The sequence below is a fragment of the Eptesicus fuscus genome, chromosome 9 (assembly GCF_027574615.1).
Source record: "Eptesicus fuscus isolate TK198812 chromosome 9, DD_ASM_mEF_20220401, whole genome shotgun sequence".
NCBI lineage: Eukaryota > Metazoa > Chordata > Mammalia > Chiroptera > Vespertilionidae > Eptesicus > Eptesicus fuscus.
In genome coordinates this window covers 5,437,460-5,455,646 of record NC_072481.1, presented here as the reverse complement: position 1 = coordinate 5,455,646, position 18,187 = coordinate 5,437,460, and the positions used below count along the sequence as shown (strand labels likewise).

Genomic DNA, 18,187 nt, shown 5'->3' with positions numbered 1-18,187 from the left:
TGATGGGGATACATTCTGAGAAATGTGTTGTCAGGCGACTTCCCTGTTGTGCGAACATCAGAGGCACTTACACAAACCTGGATGGTACAGCCCCACACACCTGGGCCGTGTGGTGGACCATGGACGTACATGCCGTCTGACATCCACCTAGATGTCGCCGTTACGCAGTGTGACTGTGTGTACGTCCTGACGGTCTCTATCCCTCCTAGAGACGGGCTCCACATCTGCCTCCGAGGATGTGTAAGACCTGCCTGGCTGAGATCACGCTGCAATTCCCGGTCAGGGCATATCCCCAGGGTGCGGGCTCCATCCCGTGTTCAGCATGTGGGAGGAAGCCAATCCATGATTCTCTTAGCATTGATGTTTCTCTCTCTCTCCCTGCCTCTCTAAAATCAATTTTTTAAAAATGTATTTTAAAAAAAAGCTGATCATTTCATGCAAAGAACTGTCTCCCAGGTCAGCCCCCTGCCCCTGCATCCTTCTGAGCTCGGGGTCAGACAGACACCGGCGGCTGAAGCACGGAAGCTGCTGCTCGTCTCGGGCCTCCGTGGCTCTAACGGACCCAGGGGAGCCGCCCGGAGTGTAGCTGCGAGAAGAACCCCCGCGTGGACCAGGCCGTCCACAGGGCCAGCCAGCATGCTGCCTTCTTACGAGATGAAGGGACAGGCCTGCTTCTAGGGGCCGGCTTGGGATGCTAAAAATCCCACACCAGACCCCTGGGCCCACGAAGAATGGAACAGAAAGAGTCAGGCCTAGGAAAGAGAATGAACCAGACCAAGCTGAGCCCATCATTTCAATGTCATCCTCCAAAACGTTTATCATGATATCTGACATTAAGAAGGCATAAGAAAGGTTACAATGAACATCCATGTCCCCACTGCCCAGCTTAGGAAAAAAATAACCAATCCATTCAAGTCCCTGCACCCTCCCTCCCTGACCGCCTCCTCTCCTTCCCCCGAGTTAATCATTATCCTAACGTGGATGGCTCTCGTATTATTCTGGAATCTTTTCTTAAAACAAAGAGGAAAGAAAGTTAGAAGGAAACAAACTTGATTCAAATGTCAGAAGGCGGGCCGCAGACCTTGCTGCAATGGGGTGCGGGGGTGTAAGGCACAGAGTCTGGAGAAAGAAGAGCTTTATTAAGTGGAGGAAAGGGGAATTCAGCTGCATGATACAAAGGTTCCAGCAGATCCCACAAGGCCCCTTCCCTTCTCTGTGACCTGTCAGGGCAAACTGGGGCCTCGCGAATCCACGGGACACGTGGACAGTGTGGACAGTGACGGCGTCAAGGGGCTGGCTCCTCCTGCCGATCACGTGACAATCCCATCAGTCCAGGAGGCAGGGGCAGGGGCACGGCTGTTCCCACAGAACTACCCACAGGGAGCGGGGCAGGCTTTTCAGGAGCCTCGTACGATACTTTTATTTTAAAAGATCTGAGCGGAACGCAGGGCACAGACCGTGTAAGCAGTGTGGTGTGGCAGGTGGAATGTCCCTGACTATGGCGTCGCGGTGGGTAACAGGACTGACTAGGCGTTGTATGAAGACGACGACACGCTGCCGCCGTGGCCTGTCCAGTTAGTGTGGATGAACTTCCCTGGGCTGGCTAAGAGTTCGTAGGTGTGAGCCCCAAAGTAATCCCGCTGAGCCTAGAGAACGAGAAGTGAGGTTGGTTAGGATCACATGCAGGCCCCGACCCGCAGGCCCCGGGCCGGTGGGTGCTGCCACCTCCCCCCAGCGCTCACCTGGATCAGGTTGGCCGGCAGCATGTCGTGTCTGTATCCGTCATAGAAGGAGAGAGCAGTGGTGAAGCAGGGCATGGGGATGCCCGCCTGGACCCCAGTGCTGACCGCCCGCCGCCAGGAGTCCTGTGCGAGAGACACAAGGCCCACGGGCAGGTTAGGGCTCCATCCAAAATGACGACTGTCATCGATGCCCCAGAGCAAAGCCCACCGAACGGAATGCCCGCGCCACCGCCCTGGGCTGCCCACCTGGCAGCTTTCGACGGCTGACTTAAAGAAGTCGTCCAGCAGCAGGTTCTGGAGTTCTGGGTTCCGGTCAAATGCATCTTTTATCTTTCCCAGGAATACGCTGAAATAATCGAGAGATGAAGTCAATGAATCTTTTTTTTTTCTTCTTTTTCCCCTTAAGTGTTCGATTCCGCAAAGTTCAGAGAACAAGCAGATAATCCCATTATCCTAATGTTCTCTGAGTGAAGAAAATCGCTTTTAATTTCCGATGACCTGAAATCCCAGGGCCAGGCCTGCAGGCAGGAGGAGGAACGTCATCGAGGTCCGAGTCTGAACCGCAGCAGGCCGAGGGCCCGGCGGAGAGCAGGGGAGGGAAGCTGGAGGCGGACACACCCCAGAGGGGTGCAAAGACATGTCCCAGCCGGAAAGCTGGCTGTAAGCTCCATGAAACAGAGCCAAGTCCCAGGAGGCACGGCCAGAGGGCAGGATGGCGCTCACAGAACTATTTTAAAAAGCGCAGGATAGCCTGGCTGGCGTGGCTCAGCGGTTGAGCGTCGACCTATGAACCAGGAGGTCACGGTTTGATTCCTGTCAAGGGCAAATGCCTGGGTTGTGGGCATCAATCCCCAGTAGGGGGCGTGCGGGAGGCAGCAGATCAATGATTCTCTCTCATCATCGATGTTTCTCTCTCTCTCTCCCTCTCCCTTCCTCTCTGAAATCAATAAAAACATATATAAGAAAAGGCATCGTGTGGACAACCTAGTTAGAACTGCGGTCCAGGAAAAAGTGACGTGACCATCTAAACCGGTCTTGTGGCCAGTGCCCCCGAGGGGACAAAGTGCACCGATTTCACGGACACCGTACACAGCCCAGCCCTCCCTTCTCCGCCGGCAGCCCATGTCCCGCCCCCACGGACCTTCGGATGATGCAGCCCCCCCTCCACATCAGGGCGATGCCGCCATAGTTGAGGGTCCAGCCAAATTCAGTGGCCGCCTGTCTCAGCAGCATAAAGCCTTGAGCGTAAGAGATGATCTTGGAGGCATAGAGGGCCTAGAGGACGACACGGAGATCAGAGTTGCAATTAGCAAAGCCGCCGCCTGCTGGCCTTGCCCAGAGCAGCGCAGATCCCAGGACCAGCTGGACTGAGTCCACCTCCACCCCGTGGCCTCAGTAAGTTCTCCTCCCCCCCACCCCCGCCTTCCAAGGGACAAACAGCCACTGCCAGGGACAGGCCCACCTTTCGAATGTCCTCCAGGAACGACTTCCTATCCCCGTTGAACTGGGTCTTCTGAGGACCCTGCAGCTTTTTGCTGGCCTGAACCCGCTCGTCCTTCAGAGAGGATAGGCATCGGGCAAAGACTGCTTCTCCTGCATGCGGGAGGGGACAATGTTTTAACAAGCCCCCCCCAACCCAGAGGACACGAGGACACAGAAGTGAAGCAAGAGTTTCAACTGTAAAAGAGCTGAAAGCCTCAACCTGAGGCCACAACATTTCAGCTGGATCAGAAAGAACTCTTACAAAAAGCTCTCAACAGTTAATGTCATTAAAACCTCCAACTGAATCTTCCAACATAAATACAGGTATTCAACCACTAAGATCAACATGGAATCCAAAGGGGTGTTTTCAGGGGGGAAAAAAAAAGAGGTAAAACCACTATTATTCAAAATTACTGAGGATCGGTCCATGAGTAAAATTTCAATTTCAATGGCAAGGACTTTTATTTAAATATATATATATTCTTATTGATTTCAGAGAGAGGGACAGGGACAGAGAGAAATATCAGTGATGAGAGAGAATCACTGATTGGCTGCCTCATGCACACCCAATACTGGGGACCAAGCCCACAACTTGGGCATGTGCCCTGACCAGGAATCGAACTGTGATCTCCTGGTTCATAGTCAATGCTCTACCATTGAGCCACACTGGTCGGGGCAAGGACTTTAATTTTTAAATGCTCACCGAAGACTCAATTTATTTTGAAGTACTAACTAGCATCAATTTGAAACAACTACGACTTTAAGAAGTAACACTCACAGACTCACCCTTCAAAAAACTCCGTTTTCTAATCCCTACACAGGCAGACCTCAGAGACTCCAGACCACCGCAATACGGCGAGCATTGCAACCAAATGAGGCGTAATCCTTTTGCTGGTGGAGGGTCTTGCCGTGCATTTGTAAAAAATGCAACATCTGCCCGGGCCCGTGTTGCAGTTGTGTGCAGTGTTGTCCCGTGCACCAAAAGGTTGCGGGTTCGATTCTCGGTCAGGGCATATACCTGGGTTGTGGATTCGATCCCTGGTTAGGGCGCATACAGCAAGCAACCAATGGATGTTTCTCTCTCTCCCTTCCTCTCTCTCGAAGATCAATGAACACATCCTCAGATGAGGATTAAAAAAACACAACATCTGAAGTGCAATAAAAGGAGGTGTGCCTGAAGTTCACTGTATCCATGGTAACCACCAAAGTTTCACAATGCTACTCCACTGGCATGAGAAACATTTCAACATAGTTTAGTATTAAGACATTTAGAAGCTTCCAACATCATCCCTTATAAAAACAACTTGCTCAACTGACAACTTGTACACAGTGAGAGGAAGGCGTCCGCGCTGCTGCCCCTCGGTGCCCACGATGACCTGGCACTGGTGGGCGGAAGCTTTGTAAGGACTGGCACGAGGAGGCCAGTGTGGCGAAACCCTTCAGGGAGCCCAGGGCTGGCTGGAGGACCGGCGCCCCCATTAGCTCCGCAGACAACGGCACCCGCTCAGGGATGGGCCCCAGCCTGCCTTCAGCTGGTAGGAAGGGTGCAGTCTCTACCGCGAGGGAGGATTCCTTTTGAGACCGTAACACTCGTACATTTGAGCAGCAATCAAAAAACTGCTCCCCGCCAAAACCGGTTTGGCTCAGTGGATAGAGCGTCGGTCTGCGGACTGGAAGGTCCCGGGTTCGATTCCGATCAAGGGCATGTACATTGGTTGCGGGCACATCTCCTGGTGGGGTATGTGCAGGAGGCAGCTGGTCGATGTCTCTCTCTCATCGATGTTTCTGGCTTTCTATCCTTCTCCCTTCCTCTCTGTAAAAATTCAATAAAATATATTAAAAAAAAAAAAAAAAACAACAAAAAAAACTGCTCCCCGCTACTGCCCTCCTGGTCCCCGCCTCGGGAGTCACTCAGATGAGCTAAAAAGCAGCCAACTTCCTCTTCCTTTTTTAAAAAAAATACATTGTATTGTTTTTACAGAGAGGAAGGGAGAGGGACAGAGTTAGAAACATCATTCAGCTGCCTCCTGCACCCCCCGCACTGGGGACCAAGCTTGCAACCAAGGTGCACGCCCTTGACCAGAATCAAACCCCGGGACCTTCAGTCCAGGGGCCGACGCTCTATCCACTGAGCCAACCCGGTTAGGGCTCCTCTTCCTTCTATGCAGAGCGGGGCTGAGCAACCTGCGTCCCTCCTTAACCGAGGGTCTTACCACCACACAGTTCATGGTAAACCAAGCGGAAAGGGCAGGAAATCAAGAGGAAGGCGGCGGGCAGGGAGGGAAAGGCAGCTTATCTGCCAGGTGTCTGTTCCTGTCACCTCCTCAGAAGCCTTCCTTGATTGCCCAATCCAGATCAGCCTTTCATTAACATGCCAGGCACGCGGACACCTATGTCCCCAGGGCCATCAAGTTACCACCACGGTGAGACGAGGGCCCCACGCAAAGGCGCACGTACCGATGAGGGTGACGGGCACGCCGTACTCCAGGGCCGAGATGGCGGTCCACTTCCCCGTGCCCTTCTGCCCCGCGCTGTCCCTGATCTTGGGCAGCAGGTGAGTGCCGTCGCTGTCTCGGAACTTGAGAATATTGGCTGTGATTTCAATCAGGAACGAGTCCAGCTCCGTCTTGTTCCATTCCTCAAACGCCTGCGTGCAAGACGTGAGAGGAGAGAAGAGATTAGACAGGAGGCTGCCCTGGCGGAGTCATGCTTTCCCTGGGTCAGGACTGACCGAGGCCCACGACCTGCTCACCCCAGGCTCACCGGCTCCTGCCTGGCTGGTGCGGCCCGACGCCTGCGCGCCCACCAGCTGAGGCGGGCGCTGACCTGTGATGCCGACGTTCTGCTCACCCGGTCCTCCCCTCAGAGCAGGTGTCTGTACCTGTCACCTCCTCAGGAGCCTCCCCTGGCTGCCCGCCTAGGCCTGCCTTTCCTCATCACAGCGCCCGGAGCCAGTTTGCCGTTCCGTGTAATCCCTGCTGCCTCCTGCCAGCTGACGAGGGCAGGACCTGTGGGCTCTCTCACTATTACATCCCCAGCACTCAGAACAGCGCCTGGCGTACAGCAGAGCACGCAACACACATCCCGAAGGAACACTCTAACTAATACGTAAACCAATTAAATGTGAGCACGGAAAGAAGAGCAGTTTCTATGGAAACTAAGTTACGTTGTGTTGGAAAGAATAACAAGGGCAAGTCGGTGAAACAAGGTAAGTGAGGGTGACACAAACTTAAAAATTAGGAGAAGGTGTACCTCCCACCGGGGACAGCGGGAGGATCAGTGAGACGGGCATGAAACAGCAGAGCCCGACACACAGGCCGGGTGGCTCCGTGGCGGAGCTTCTGGCTCAGGGAGTACATCTTATTTTACAGCCTTAACCCAGGGCTTCCCTTAAGTCAGGCGAGTCCATCCAGGCCGCCAGGATGCCCGGCGGAGGGAGAAGGAGGAAGCTGTGCTGCCCCGGCGGGAGGGGCGCACCCACCTGTGCCATCTCGCTGTGCTCCATGCCCAGGATGTCCTTCATCAGGTGGTAGGCCTCGCAGATCAGCTGCATGTCCCCGTACTCGATCCCATTGTGCACCATCTTCACGAAGTGCCCCGCTCCCTCCTCTCCCACCTGTGGGGCCAAGCACCAGGGCCGTCAGAGGGCAGAGGCCACACCAGAAAGCCCACATCAAGCTCTTCAGCAAGACTCCCTCCCCTCACAGAAAACAAGTGTGAGCAAATATTTATAATAGCTTACATAATAAAAGGCTAATACCGAACGGCCGAATGACTGGTCGCTATGATGCACACTGACCACCAGGGGGCAGATGCTCAATGCAGGAGCTGCCCCCTGGTGGTCCGTGCACTCCTACAGGGGGAGCGCCGCTAAGCTGTCAGTCGGACACCCGCTGAGGGCTCCCGGACTGTGAGAGGGCCCAGGCCGGGCTGAGGGACCCCTCCCCCGCAGTGCACACATCTTGTGCACCGGGCCTCTAGTTTTAAAATAAGAATCAATATGTAACGACTCAATGCAAGCTTCAATCCAGTCCAATGCTAATGTAAACTAACTCCAAATTCATTCCTCTAAAGTTTTCAAAATCCCCACATTCACTGAAAGCACCTATAGCTCTTTAGCCTGCCTTTCTGTTCTTTCTCATTGTTATGAAAAGCAACTCCCCACTCCCAGTCTTCCTTTCCCTGAGGTGACCACTCTTCCAACACCTGGAGGCTACAACTTGGCCAGTGGAATCAGTACGTACATGCACTGTAGCCGTTTCTAATGGCTGAGAGGTGAAAAGGGCCTTAGATCCCAGGTCTGGCCCTCAGCCCTGGAAGCACAGAAATGTGCTCTTGCCGGGGCCTCGTAGCTGGCAAGATACTGATTTTACAACAAAGCTGGACGAGGTAAACATCACAACCCAGTCTCCGAATTTATGATGAGAACTTCAACTATGGGTCACGTGGTCACCAGTGTCAGTCCCATCAACACACTCTGTCCCTACAGACAAGCTACTGGGAAGCCCCATCACCGGGAAGCTGCTTAGTGGGCAAGGAACCAGACAAAGGGAGGGACAGGGTCTAACGCTGAATGGCTGGACTCCGCCGTCACACGCACCCATCGCCACGCCGGGCGGCCTGCCCCGTGGACCAGACGCCTGGATGACCAAGCGGCCTCTGCTTGGATGACTTCCGTTGTCTGGTTCCACTGCTGACCTACCCCCTCTCATTCTGACACTTTCTGTGGCCATGAAGTAACATGGCGAGCAACACCTTGCTTCACCCCATCCTTCCTGTAACTTCAAAAATGAAGGGGAGTCCCTGCCGTGTGTGCACACCCGTTTCCCACACCCTGAGGCTGAGCCGTAAAGCCACGGAATCAAGATCCGTGAGGGCAAGCACTGCTTTTTGTTCCTGCTTTTCTGTCTCCAATGCAGTTACTGTCACTGTACTTTTATTGTAAGCCCTCGCTCTGTTGCCAAGGAATGACAGCTCCCTTCCCAATCCTTTACACTGACGAGAAAATTAGTCAGCACTCCAAATCGCAGCCCTGCCTCTCCCGCTCCTACGCGGAATGTGGTTACATTCAATGAGCGCTGGCTACACTGTAAGGACCAGTTTCGTGCTGTGGCTGAAGTCACCGGCACGGCCAGCCCAGGGGTAAGACTTCCCTCCTTCCTCACCGGTCTTAGACCTCGTTCTGCCTCTACCTTTACTGCACATACAATAAGTCTATGTAGGGCCAGGGCTCGGTGGTTGCGTGTCGACCTAGGAACTAAGTGGTCACTGGTTCGATTCCCGGTCAAGGCACATGCCCGGGTTGAGGGCTCAATCCCCAGTGGGGAGAGGGGTGTGTGTGCAGGAGGCAGCCAATTGATGATGTTTCTCTCTCGTCGATGTTTCTATCTCTCTCTATCCCTCTCCCTTCTTCTCTCTAAAAATCAATAAAAGCATTTTCTAAATAAAGAATCTAATATAATAAAATAGCTCACACAAGTGCTGATATAAAACGAAAGGGATGAGGAGCTAAAGAGACCTTGAGACCATCCAGGCCAGCCCGTGATTGACAGGTGAGGAGGCGGGAGCCTGGTAGGGACAGGGAGCTGCCCAGGCCGCTAATGGAGAGCCAGAGCCACAACTGGGGTCTCCAGCCTCGTGTTTCCTCATCCACGTGTGGATGACGCTGCAGGAAGGGACAGGATTCACTGCAACAGCAACACAGAACAGGCCGGAGGGGAGTGGGGGTGCGCCAGCCGCCGCACACTCAGGGCGGAAGGCCGTACTGCTCCAGCACAGAACACCCACAGGGCGAGCCCGCCCGCTTCTGGTTTTGACACCCTTTCCTCAGCCATGACGAAACACGGCTAAGCAATCTTACTTCACCCCATTCTTCCTGTTCCTTTTTAAGGAATCCGTCTCTTGGGTGACTCGGGGAGGGCTGCTTGTAATAGCAACCTCAAGGTTATGAACCTCAAGGTTATGAACCTCAAGGTTATGAACAGGAAGGTTATGAACCTCAAGGTTATGAACCTCAAGGTTATGAACAGGAAGGTTATGAACCTCAAGGTTATGAACAGCCCGTCAGATACAAGCACACGTGCAACAGACATGCCTTTCAGGCATCGGCTGTGCTAGCGACTCAGGACTGAGCTTTCCGCCACAAAGCCAAGCGCTGGGACCGAGGCGGCCACAAAGCCAAGCGCTGGGACCGAGGCGGCCGCGCACTTGCTCCTGCGGCGCCCGCCGACGGCATGGAAGGCCCCGCACTTGCCCAGTCACAGCAGGGCTCTCCAGTTCCCACTTTGGCAGCGATGCCCTGGAAGATGGTCTTGATGTGGGGCCTGTGGAGAGAAAGCGCGCAGGTCAGCTGTTGGGGGAGGGGCGGAGACCCAGATTAAAAACTCGAGGGTGCGCCACCCCAACCCTCTTTCTAACGGGCGGTGGGAGCCCACGAGAGAGGAACCAAGTGCCCAGCGCTCGAGGGAAACTGGTCGGAGGCTGCGCTGTCAGGAGGCCGTGGCTCCCCAGCAGCCACCGGGCTTCCCGGAGACCCTGTGAGAGTCAGGGTGCACAGGGACCCCGCGGTGTTTCCGGGAGCCACAGTCACCCTTCGTCCCAGGAAAAGCGGGGCTCCTCACGCCCCCCAGCCCCCAGGACATCACCACTCCGACGCATTTCCCTCCCGTTCCCCTCACCAGCGGCCGGCAAAGGGTTTGGTGAAGACACAGACTGACAGGGCTGGGACGTGAACGCTCAGGGTGAGGGGCGAAGGCAGCTACCCCCCGGACCGTAGGCCCTCCCTGAACGCTCCCTGTTGGAGGTAAAAGCGCCCCTTCCGCCCCCGCCAGCTGAGGGTGAGCCTGCGCCGGAGCCTCTGCCGTCACCGTGTCCTGCGTGCTGTCCTGTCTGCGCCCTGATGGCCGCTGTGCCCAGAGAAGGGCTTTCCAGCTTCTGAGAAGCAGGAAGCCTCCGCTTCTAGATTTCACACAGAGAGAACCTCCGACTTTGAGCCGGGAGGCAACTTAAAGACCATCTTCCCCGGAAAGCCTTCACCTTTAATGCCTGATGAAGCTCTGGAATCTTTGGACACAAGCTCATTTGGAAAAGATTCCCCTTCCACAGCTCCCCCAGAGGGACCCTTCCTCCCTCTCCCTCTCCTGCCCAGGCCGCGCCTGGCTTTGTCTCTGCAGCCTCAGGAGTGGGTTCCGGGCTAAGGCACCTCTTCTCCTGGCTTTGCTCTCCTGCTCGCTGCCCCCACCCCATGTCTTTACCATGTCCCTTCTCTTCTGTCCCGAGACCTCCCCTTCGTGGCTGCCCCTCCCTCTCATACCCAGCACAGTGAACAGTGTAAAACTTGTTTTTTCCAAGTCAAATAAAACACTCCCACTCCATTCCCAGGGAAAAGAGAGGCCCCGTCAGATTTTTCCATCCCTCACTATTATTAAATCAAGTTATTTTAGGAGCATCCATCAGTTAAGCAGGCAATCAGACCCTAAATCCACACAGTGCACAGGACATCCGCTGAGCGGCTTCCTTAAAGCCTCTGGCCCTTTAAGTCTACTTAGAACTTCATGGTCAGTCTTGGCGGGAAATACAGGGGGAGAAAAGGGCAAAGGGGGAATGTGCCCATATGTTTTGTCAAAGCAACAAAATGTGTACACGAGGTATCTGCAGCGTTTCCAAGCGCCAACGCGGTCCCCTCGGAAGGCCCGGGCTCCACGTCCTCCAAGCCCAGGCCCCTGTGCTGAGCGGGCTGCGCGCTGGGTACTCACCAGGCGGCTCTGTTCCCTCCGGGCATGAGCGACGGGCCGTGCCGGGCGCCTTCCTCTCCCCCACTAACGCCGCTCCCCACAAACAAGATCCCCTTGGCCTTGAGGTTTTGACATCGTCTCTAGATGAGAGAAAAATAACTTCTTTACGCCTCCTTAGAGGGAGATTCTCCCAAGGAAGGAGAGGAGGGTGACAAGTAAGGAGACCCAACACTTGACGTGAAATGACCCCAGATCCGAGCATCACCTGGTCGTTAGAGAAATGCGATCCCCTCGGTTTGGGAGTCAAAAGAAAACCCATGGGAGGGGACAGCCACCCTCTCCCCAGAGGGGGAACTAGGCCCGACACAGGCTCACGGTCCCGGGAAAGACCTGGTAGGATCAGACCGGTCAAGCGCTGGTCTAGTGCGAGCAGGACCGGCGGCCCCGCACCCAGGCTGGGCGGGACTGCCCTGCACGAGCATCCGCGCTGGTCCTCGGCCTCGCTACGTGCTGACGGTCACGGCAGGAGGGCGAGGAGGGGACGCTAACCGTGAACCCTCGCCGGCTGCATCTAAGCAGCAGTCATTCGAGTGACACGTGTGGCCGATGAGAGCCTCTGCCATCAAGCACATCTGAGCAGAAACGGGCTGACGACGCACCAGCCGGCACCCCGGAGGACAGCCGCCCTCGGGGGCAGTGCTGGCACCTTTCCCAGAAGGCCCCGAGCCTGGGAGGCTGCACTGAAGAATACTTACCGTGGTGTCCCTGTATTCAGAGTTCCCCCCATCAATGATGATGTCACCGGTGTCCAACAACGGGACCTGCAACCAGGCACAGCGTCAGGTGGACCAACGACAGGGAAGACAGCCCTTAGCCAACGCAAACCAACCAGGATTTACCCCAACTCCCGGCCTGAAAGCATGACTATGTAACTCCCAATAACGCCCCTGTGGCCAGAGCCTGTTTGAAAGCGGAGGGCTAGCCTGGCCGGTGTGGCTCAGTGGATAGAGCGTCGGCCTATGGACTGAAGGGTCCCTGGTTCGATTCAAGTCAAGAGCCTATGCCCAGGTTGTGGCCTCAATCCCCAGTAGGGGGCGTGCAGGAGGCAGCCGATTGATGATTCTCTCTCATCATTGATGTTTCTAACTCTCTCTCCTCTCCCTTCCTCTCTGAAATCAATAAAAATACATTAAGAGAGAGAGAGGAAAAAAAAAAAAAAAAAAGCTGAGGGCTAGCAAACCAGCCAGAATTCCCTTGGCTTCCCCAGGGCTGTAACTGCAGAACTGGTTTTCAGTATCTGAATAAATACTTCCACCAGTTTCCCTTCATCCGGGAGCTTTTTTGAGGGAAAAGCAGGCCCTGGCCGGGTACTGGCAATGAGGTTGTCTCCGTTTATTGTGGGAGAGGAAAACCCCCATTAACACAGGGTGCCCTTTTCCCAGAGGGGGGGGCTGAAGGAAGGGGCCCTGGGGGGACCCCAGAAACAGCTCAGTGACAGTGCTTCGAGCAAGAGCTGCTGGTGCCCCCAGGGGCAGCTCCTCTGCCACAGGCTCCAGTGAGGCAGTGGCCGTCAATCCTTCGGGGCGAACACGTTGGGGAAAGAACAGACAACCAGCCAGCATGACACAGACGGTGATGACCACCCACAGGAATGCCCACTACCCCAGCCCTGGGGGCGGGTGGAGGAAAGCCTCCATGAGGCATCAGACTACACGGTGTTAAGGAACCAGGCGTATCTGACACCCACCACCTCGGCGGATGACCAGGGACCAGAGCGGAGGCCTGCCTCCCGGCCCCCGGGGGACTCAGCACCAGGCACCACCCATCTGCCCCAGCGTGGCCATCAGTCAGATGCATATCTGTTTTCCTCCAAAAAGGATACACTTCCTAAAGCCAACCAACTGCCGAAACCGGTTTGGCTCAGTGGATAGAGCATCGGCCTGCGGACTCAAGGGTCCCAGGTTCGATTCCGGTCAAGGGCATGTACTTTGGTTGTGGGCACATCCCCAGTAGGGGGTGTGCAAGAGGCAGCTGATCAATGTTTCTAACTCTCTATCCCTCTCTCTTCCTCTCTGTAAAAAATCAATAAAATATATTTAAAAAATAAAAATAAAATAAAGCCAACCAACTGTTTGCTACAAAAGTAAGTACCCAACGTGCAGTCCCTAGGACCCCCAGGGGGCCTCTTGTCACTTACATTGTCATACAACAACGTGAGAACTGTGGCTTCATAGAAACACTGAGAAACATAAAATCTAGTTCTAAATGTGGACACTAAGGCTTCTTAGTGAATAGCACTAAACATTCATAATTCATAATCAAAACTAAGTGTTTCTGAATATCAAAGACAGAGCCCAGTGCGATCACCCCAGTCCCGCACTGCACACCACCACTTCGGTCAACGACGGACCGCATACACTACGGTGGTCCCGTAAGACGATGACGGAAAACTCCTGTCACCTGGGGATGTCGCAGCCGTCCTGACATCACAGCACAACTCGTTACTCCCGTGTTTGTGCTGATGCTGGTGTAAACAAATTTGTGCTGCGGTCGTATAAAAGTATAGCACATGCAATTATGTGTACAGTATACACTTGATAATGATAATAAACGACTACGTTACTGGTGTGTATACTTACTGTACCACACTATTTATCATTATTTTATAGTATACTCTTTCTACTTATTAAAAATGTTTGCTGTAAAAAGCGTATGCTGTGTTACACCAGCAGCCTCATACCTCTCCTGTCTCTTGTGCTTGATTTAACCTCGGGTTGTTTGGTGCAGTAACGTGCTATACAGACTTGAACCTAGGAGCACTAGGCTCGATCACACAGCCCTGCTGTGTGGTAGACTATCCCACCTAGGTTTGTGTAAGCGCACCCTGTCATGTTTGCACAACCATGAAATTGCCTAACAACACATTTCTCAGAATGTGCCCCCTTCGTTAAGTGGCACATGGCTGGATTACTTCTACTCTTGTCAATGAATTTTTATCCACCGTCTCTTGTCCTCAGAATTTTACATACTTCGTGCCAATCAAGTTAACCAACACGGAGACATTTAAGCAATATTTTGTCAGAACTGAGCAGTTCCTATTCAGAACCTGCAAAGCGGGGGTGGGGGTGGGGCTCTCTTAAGTAAAAAGTGAAACCGCTAAAGGAAAGAGAAAAGTTCTGTCACACTCGCAGCAGCTGGGAGCAGAGCGGGCCTCACCAATTTTTCAATGAAATCATCAACCGCTTGGCCAGCCTTCACAAGCAGTAGGATCCGCCGAGGCTTCTTCAGCTTGGAGACCATCTCCTCCAGGGAGTGGGCACCAATCACCTTGGTTCCCTTTGCCTCATTGGCCAAGAAATCATCAACTTTGGAGACCGTCCTATTAAACGCACAGACCTAAGAGGGCAAAAAGCCGATTAGGAGATCGAGGGCATGCAAGACCTTCATTCAGATCGGGGACTAAGTGACAACGAAATTTCTATTCAGCCCAAGGTTTTGGGAAGGTGGGACCCCGCCTTTGCCTTTCCCCGCCCAAGTGCTGACTGATCAGTGTAGAGTTAATCTCAGTGGATGAAATGGCAGAGAACTGAATACGGGTGTGGCAAAAGTAGGTTTACAGTTCTTCCTATGGAAAGTAATACAATAATTAACAAAATAATAATACAGGACATGCTCTGTGTTTGGTGTACTCACAGCTGTAAACCTAAAAGTAAACCTACTTTTGCCACACCCTGTATAAGTAAAAGTCAACCACTCCTGGCATCTCAGGCTAGAGTCTAGCTCAGGGGGTCCTCAAACTACAGCCCGCGGGCCACATGCGGCCCGCCGAGGACATTTATCCGGCCCGCCGAGTGTTTTTGCCGCCGCTGCCTGTCCTGCTTAGCAGGCGACTTAGCAGTGTGCATAGGGATTTGTTCATAGTTTTTGTTTTTTTTAACTATAGTCCGGCCCTCCAACAGTCTGAGGGACAGTGAACTGGCCCCCTGTTTAAAAAGTTTGAGGACCCCTGGTCTAGCTGGTTAGAATGCAAATCTAAGAACCAGCTGGTTCAGACTGATAGCTTTTGTCACTGATAATCCTTGTATCTACAGTCAGTTTAATATTTGCACCGGAACTTTTCACTATCCCGGACCTCCTTAGGTGACAAAGTTAGAGCTCTACATAGCCAGCAAGGTTTCTCCTCCTTAAGACACCGACAGGATTATCCAGGTTGCAAACCTTACAGAAATGACAGATACATTGAGCAGGTCGCTCCTTCCTCAGGGACTTGGGGAATTGGCCCTCCCACACCCCCATGTAAAGCGATACTTCTCCTTCCTTTGCAAAACAGAGCAGCCACAGAGCGAATATAAAGAGAAATAGGCGCCGGCTTATAGGGGATCTTTGCAATCGGCAGGTCCCCAGCACTCAGGCTAATGCACACCCAGCACCTACAGGAGGAGAGTGTGTCCCTCGTGACTTACCACAAAGCCGTGGTCATTCATGTTCAGAATTAGGTTCTGGCCCATGACAGCCAGTCCAATCAGTGCAATATCCGCTCTGAAAGGCCAGAGAAAGGAACGAGAAAAATGTGTCAGCTCCATTCAACCCACTCCAACTCAGGGACCCCGAGTTCTCAGCTTCTCGGACCCCAACTCCCTTTTGCACTTTAGAAACCGGACAGACCACGCCCACTCCAGCTCTGCGAGGGGCCTCAGGTCCCCTGGAGATCCACCCAACGGGCACGGAGGCGGGTACGCCTAGCATGTGAGCTCCGGTCTGTCTGTAAGGGCCGTCCCAGGGGTGCCCGCCTCCCACGGAGGGAAGAGCCCTGCAAGCAGAGACGCGGGCCGTCCGGCCCCCTCCCTCCCCTCCGGGTCGGGCCCTGGTTCCCCTCGGCCATGCCTGCCCCCCACCGCCCCCTTTTTTAGCAACGGGGATCCTCCCGGCGCCTGCGCCATTGCAAGGAGCAGAGGGCTGGGTCCGAGGGAAAGGCAGGCTGCGGGGCTGGCTCGGGGAGTTCTGGGGCCCGGGCCGGAGGAGCTGAGACCCCGGAGGCCTGGGCTCTGGGCGCCACGAGGCCGGGCTCAGGCGACCCCCGGTGCCAAGGCAACCTCGGGGGCGGCTCCGCCCATCGAGCCGACTCTCGGACACGGCCCGTCACTCACTGAGCCATGGCGGCGGCGGCGGCGGCGGACCCGGCAGGAGCGGAGAGAGGCGGAGAGCAGGGGACGAGCCGCAGGGCGACCAAGTGAGCTCCGCTGGGGCTCGCCTCCCGAGGCCACTGCCGCGGCTTTCCGGAACTGGCCAATCGGAAGAAAGGGGTGGAGCTATGCGGACACGCCATTGGCCCTCCCAGGCGCCTGTTACACCACCTGAGGCAACGGTCACGCCCACTCCCGGGGCAGACTCGGGAGAGCGCCGAGCGCATCGATGACGTCGCCCAGGGTGCGCCCCGCCTGGCAGAGGGCTGGGTGTGTCCTGACGGGCAGCGGGAGGGGTGGAGGGAGGGGAGGGCTGGGCGCGGGCCGGGGTGAGGGTGCGGGGACAGGTGGAGGGGGCTGGATGGAGCCGCCCGCGGTAGACAACACGCAGGGCCGGGGACTCTGCTCTGCGGCTCCGTGCAGGATGATGGGTCAGGTTGGGCCGCACTTTCCAGTGTTCCAGGCGCTTGGACGCCTGTTGTCCGGATGTCCATCACTCCTTCCTCCCATCGCTGCCCGGCACGTGGGGCTTACGCGTCTTATCGCTCAACTCCGGGCAGGGACCGAGGTTTCACTAACTCGGCATTTGGGCAAGTGTAATGGGTGCCAGGAAATGCTGGTCCTCACAGGGTCCTGTGTGCGGGAGACGGAGCCCCTTTTTGCAGGTGCGCAGAGAGCCTGCGGGGAAGGTGCTTGGTGGCGGGTGATGGGCCAGGTCGTTGAACGAGAGGCCAAGGGAGGCGAACCGCCAGTGCGGGGCATTATAAATGCCATGTCCCGCATGCCTTCTCACAAGTCCCCCGGCGCCAGGCATCTTGACCCCAGCACGGAACCTACTGCCTCCAACAACATGCTTGGGAAGGAGGCTTGGCTCCACCAGTACTTTTCAGGGTTTTATTTTTCTTCATATCACCTAACAGTTGCTTGCACATGAGCGCTCAGCAGATGTTTAATTACAAAAGCCACACAGTTAGTTCAGGGCTAGTGAGTGGCCCAGTTGTGACTGACTCAAGTAACCCGTGCACTTGGTGCTATTTCCATCGCGCCAATGCACAGGCCGCTGTGTAATACAGGTTTGAACACATACATGTTAGCAAACGTCACCACGATAGCAGTTTTGTCCAATTGGAAGTCAGGGGTTTAAGCACAGTCACAATGTTTTTTAATACAACAATGGAATGTTACTCTGAAATTTTACGATGATACCACAATCTACATTACCTTATAAGTATTTTACGTTAGATTTTCTTCACTAGAGATTCTTTATATAAACTTGTTCTTTTCCTTGTGTTGCTTCCACATTTGCCTGTTTGTTCCCAGCCAGGCCTCACACTTCTTTTCTTTGTACAACCCCTCCCCCCATGTCCTGATTTGGGGATCATGGACTGTGGCTGACTCACTGTACGGACATCCAGGTGGGGCCAAGGTTACAACAGAACTTCCTCCTGGGGGGGAAGAGAGGTCCCTTTATTTTGGGTCATTTTCTTCATTTCTGCTTGCTTTTTACTGGATGCAGAACTGGAGAGCTGTGAGCAAACCCAGGAATTATTTTTTTCCCCTCCCAGCCCCCCAGGAATTATTTTTAAAGATATATACAAGGTGCCTGGCTGCCCTGCATGCTTCCCGGAGTGGGGAAAGGAGTGAACATGAAGATGGTGGACAGGTAAGAGCAGGTCAGCAGGCAAACCAGCGAGAGGAAGCAGCTTCGTCACTGCCAGGCGAACGCCCTGCACTGATTCCTGGTCTTAATCCCAGCTCTGCCACGACAGGTGCCAGTGGACAGGCTCAGGTGAACCAGGCTGGCAGGAACCTAGAGCTCTCCCAAACAGGTCCCCAACGCCAGCCAGTGTGTCCGGAAGCGTGTTAAATGCGAACTCAGGTTGGGACAAGCCAGGAGACGCACCTGTTAGTAGGACCCTCCCGTGTTAGTAGGCCCCTCCGGTGATTCTGATTTGGGTGGTCTATGTGCCACCTTTTGAAACAATTCTCCAAGGGTGGTCTGGGACCGCTGCAGGTCCCTGAGACCCTTTGAGGGGGAAGAGGGGAC

The 18,187-nt window shown here is 54.5% G+C and overlaps 1 protein-coding gene and 1 non-coding gene across 2 annotated transcripts; both read right to left on the bottom strand.

Annotated features, from left to right (window-relative positions):
• Positions 1-1,118: 1,118 nt before the first annotated feature.
• PGD (phosphogluconate dehydrogenase) lies at positions 1,119-16,188 on the bottom strand. Its single transcript, XM_008151759.3, has 13 exons — positions 16,105-16,188; positions 15,421-15,496; positions 14,174-14,353; positions 11,713-11,778; positions 10,979-11,097; positions 9,478-9,547; positions 6,706-6,840; positions 5,682-5,871; positions 3,205-3,335; positions 2,884-3,017; positions 1,989-2,088; positions 1,743-1,865; positions 1,119-1,646 (listed from the first exon to the last, which is right to left on the bottom strand). Exons 1-13 carry the CDS (start codon positions 16,110-16,112, stop codon positions 1,527-1,529), a joined length of 1,452 nt encoding a protein of 483 aa, XP_008149981.2. The 5' UTR covers positions 16,113-16,188; the 3' UTR covers positions 1,119-1,526.
• Positions 2,146-2,287, bottom strand: LOC114235252 (small nucleolar RNA SNORA79). The gene has a single exon (XR_003621438.1). It is a non-coding gene; the product is annotated as a small nucleolar RNA SNORA79 (small nucleolar RNA).
• Positions 16,189-18,187: the final 1,999 nt, after the last annotated feature.

Coding starts and splice junctions, on each gene's coding strand:
- PGD (XM_008151759.3), bottom strand. Junction 9,548..10,978: donor GGAGGGAACAGAGCCGCCTG/GTGAGTACCCAG, acceptor TTCTCTCCACAG/GCCCCACATCAAGACCATCT. Junction 2,089..2,883: donor GGGGGCTGCATCATCCGAAG/GTCCGTGGGGGC, acceptor CGATTATTTCAG/CGTATTCCTGGGAAAGATAA.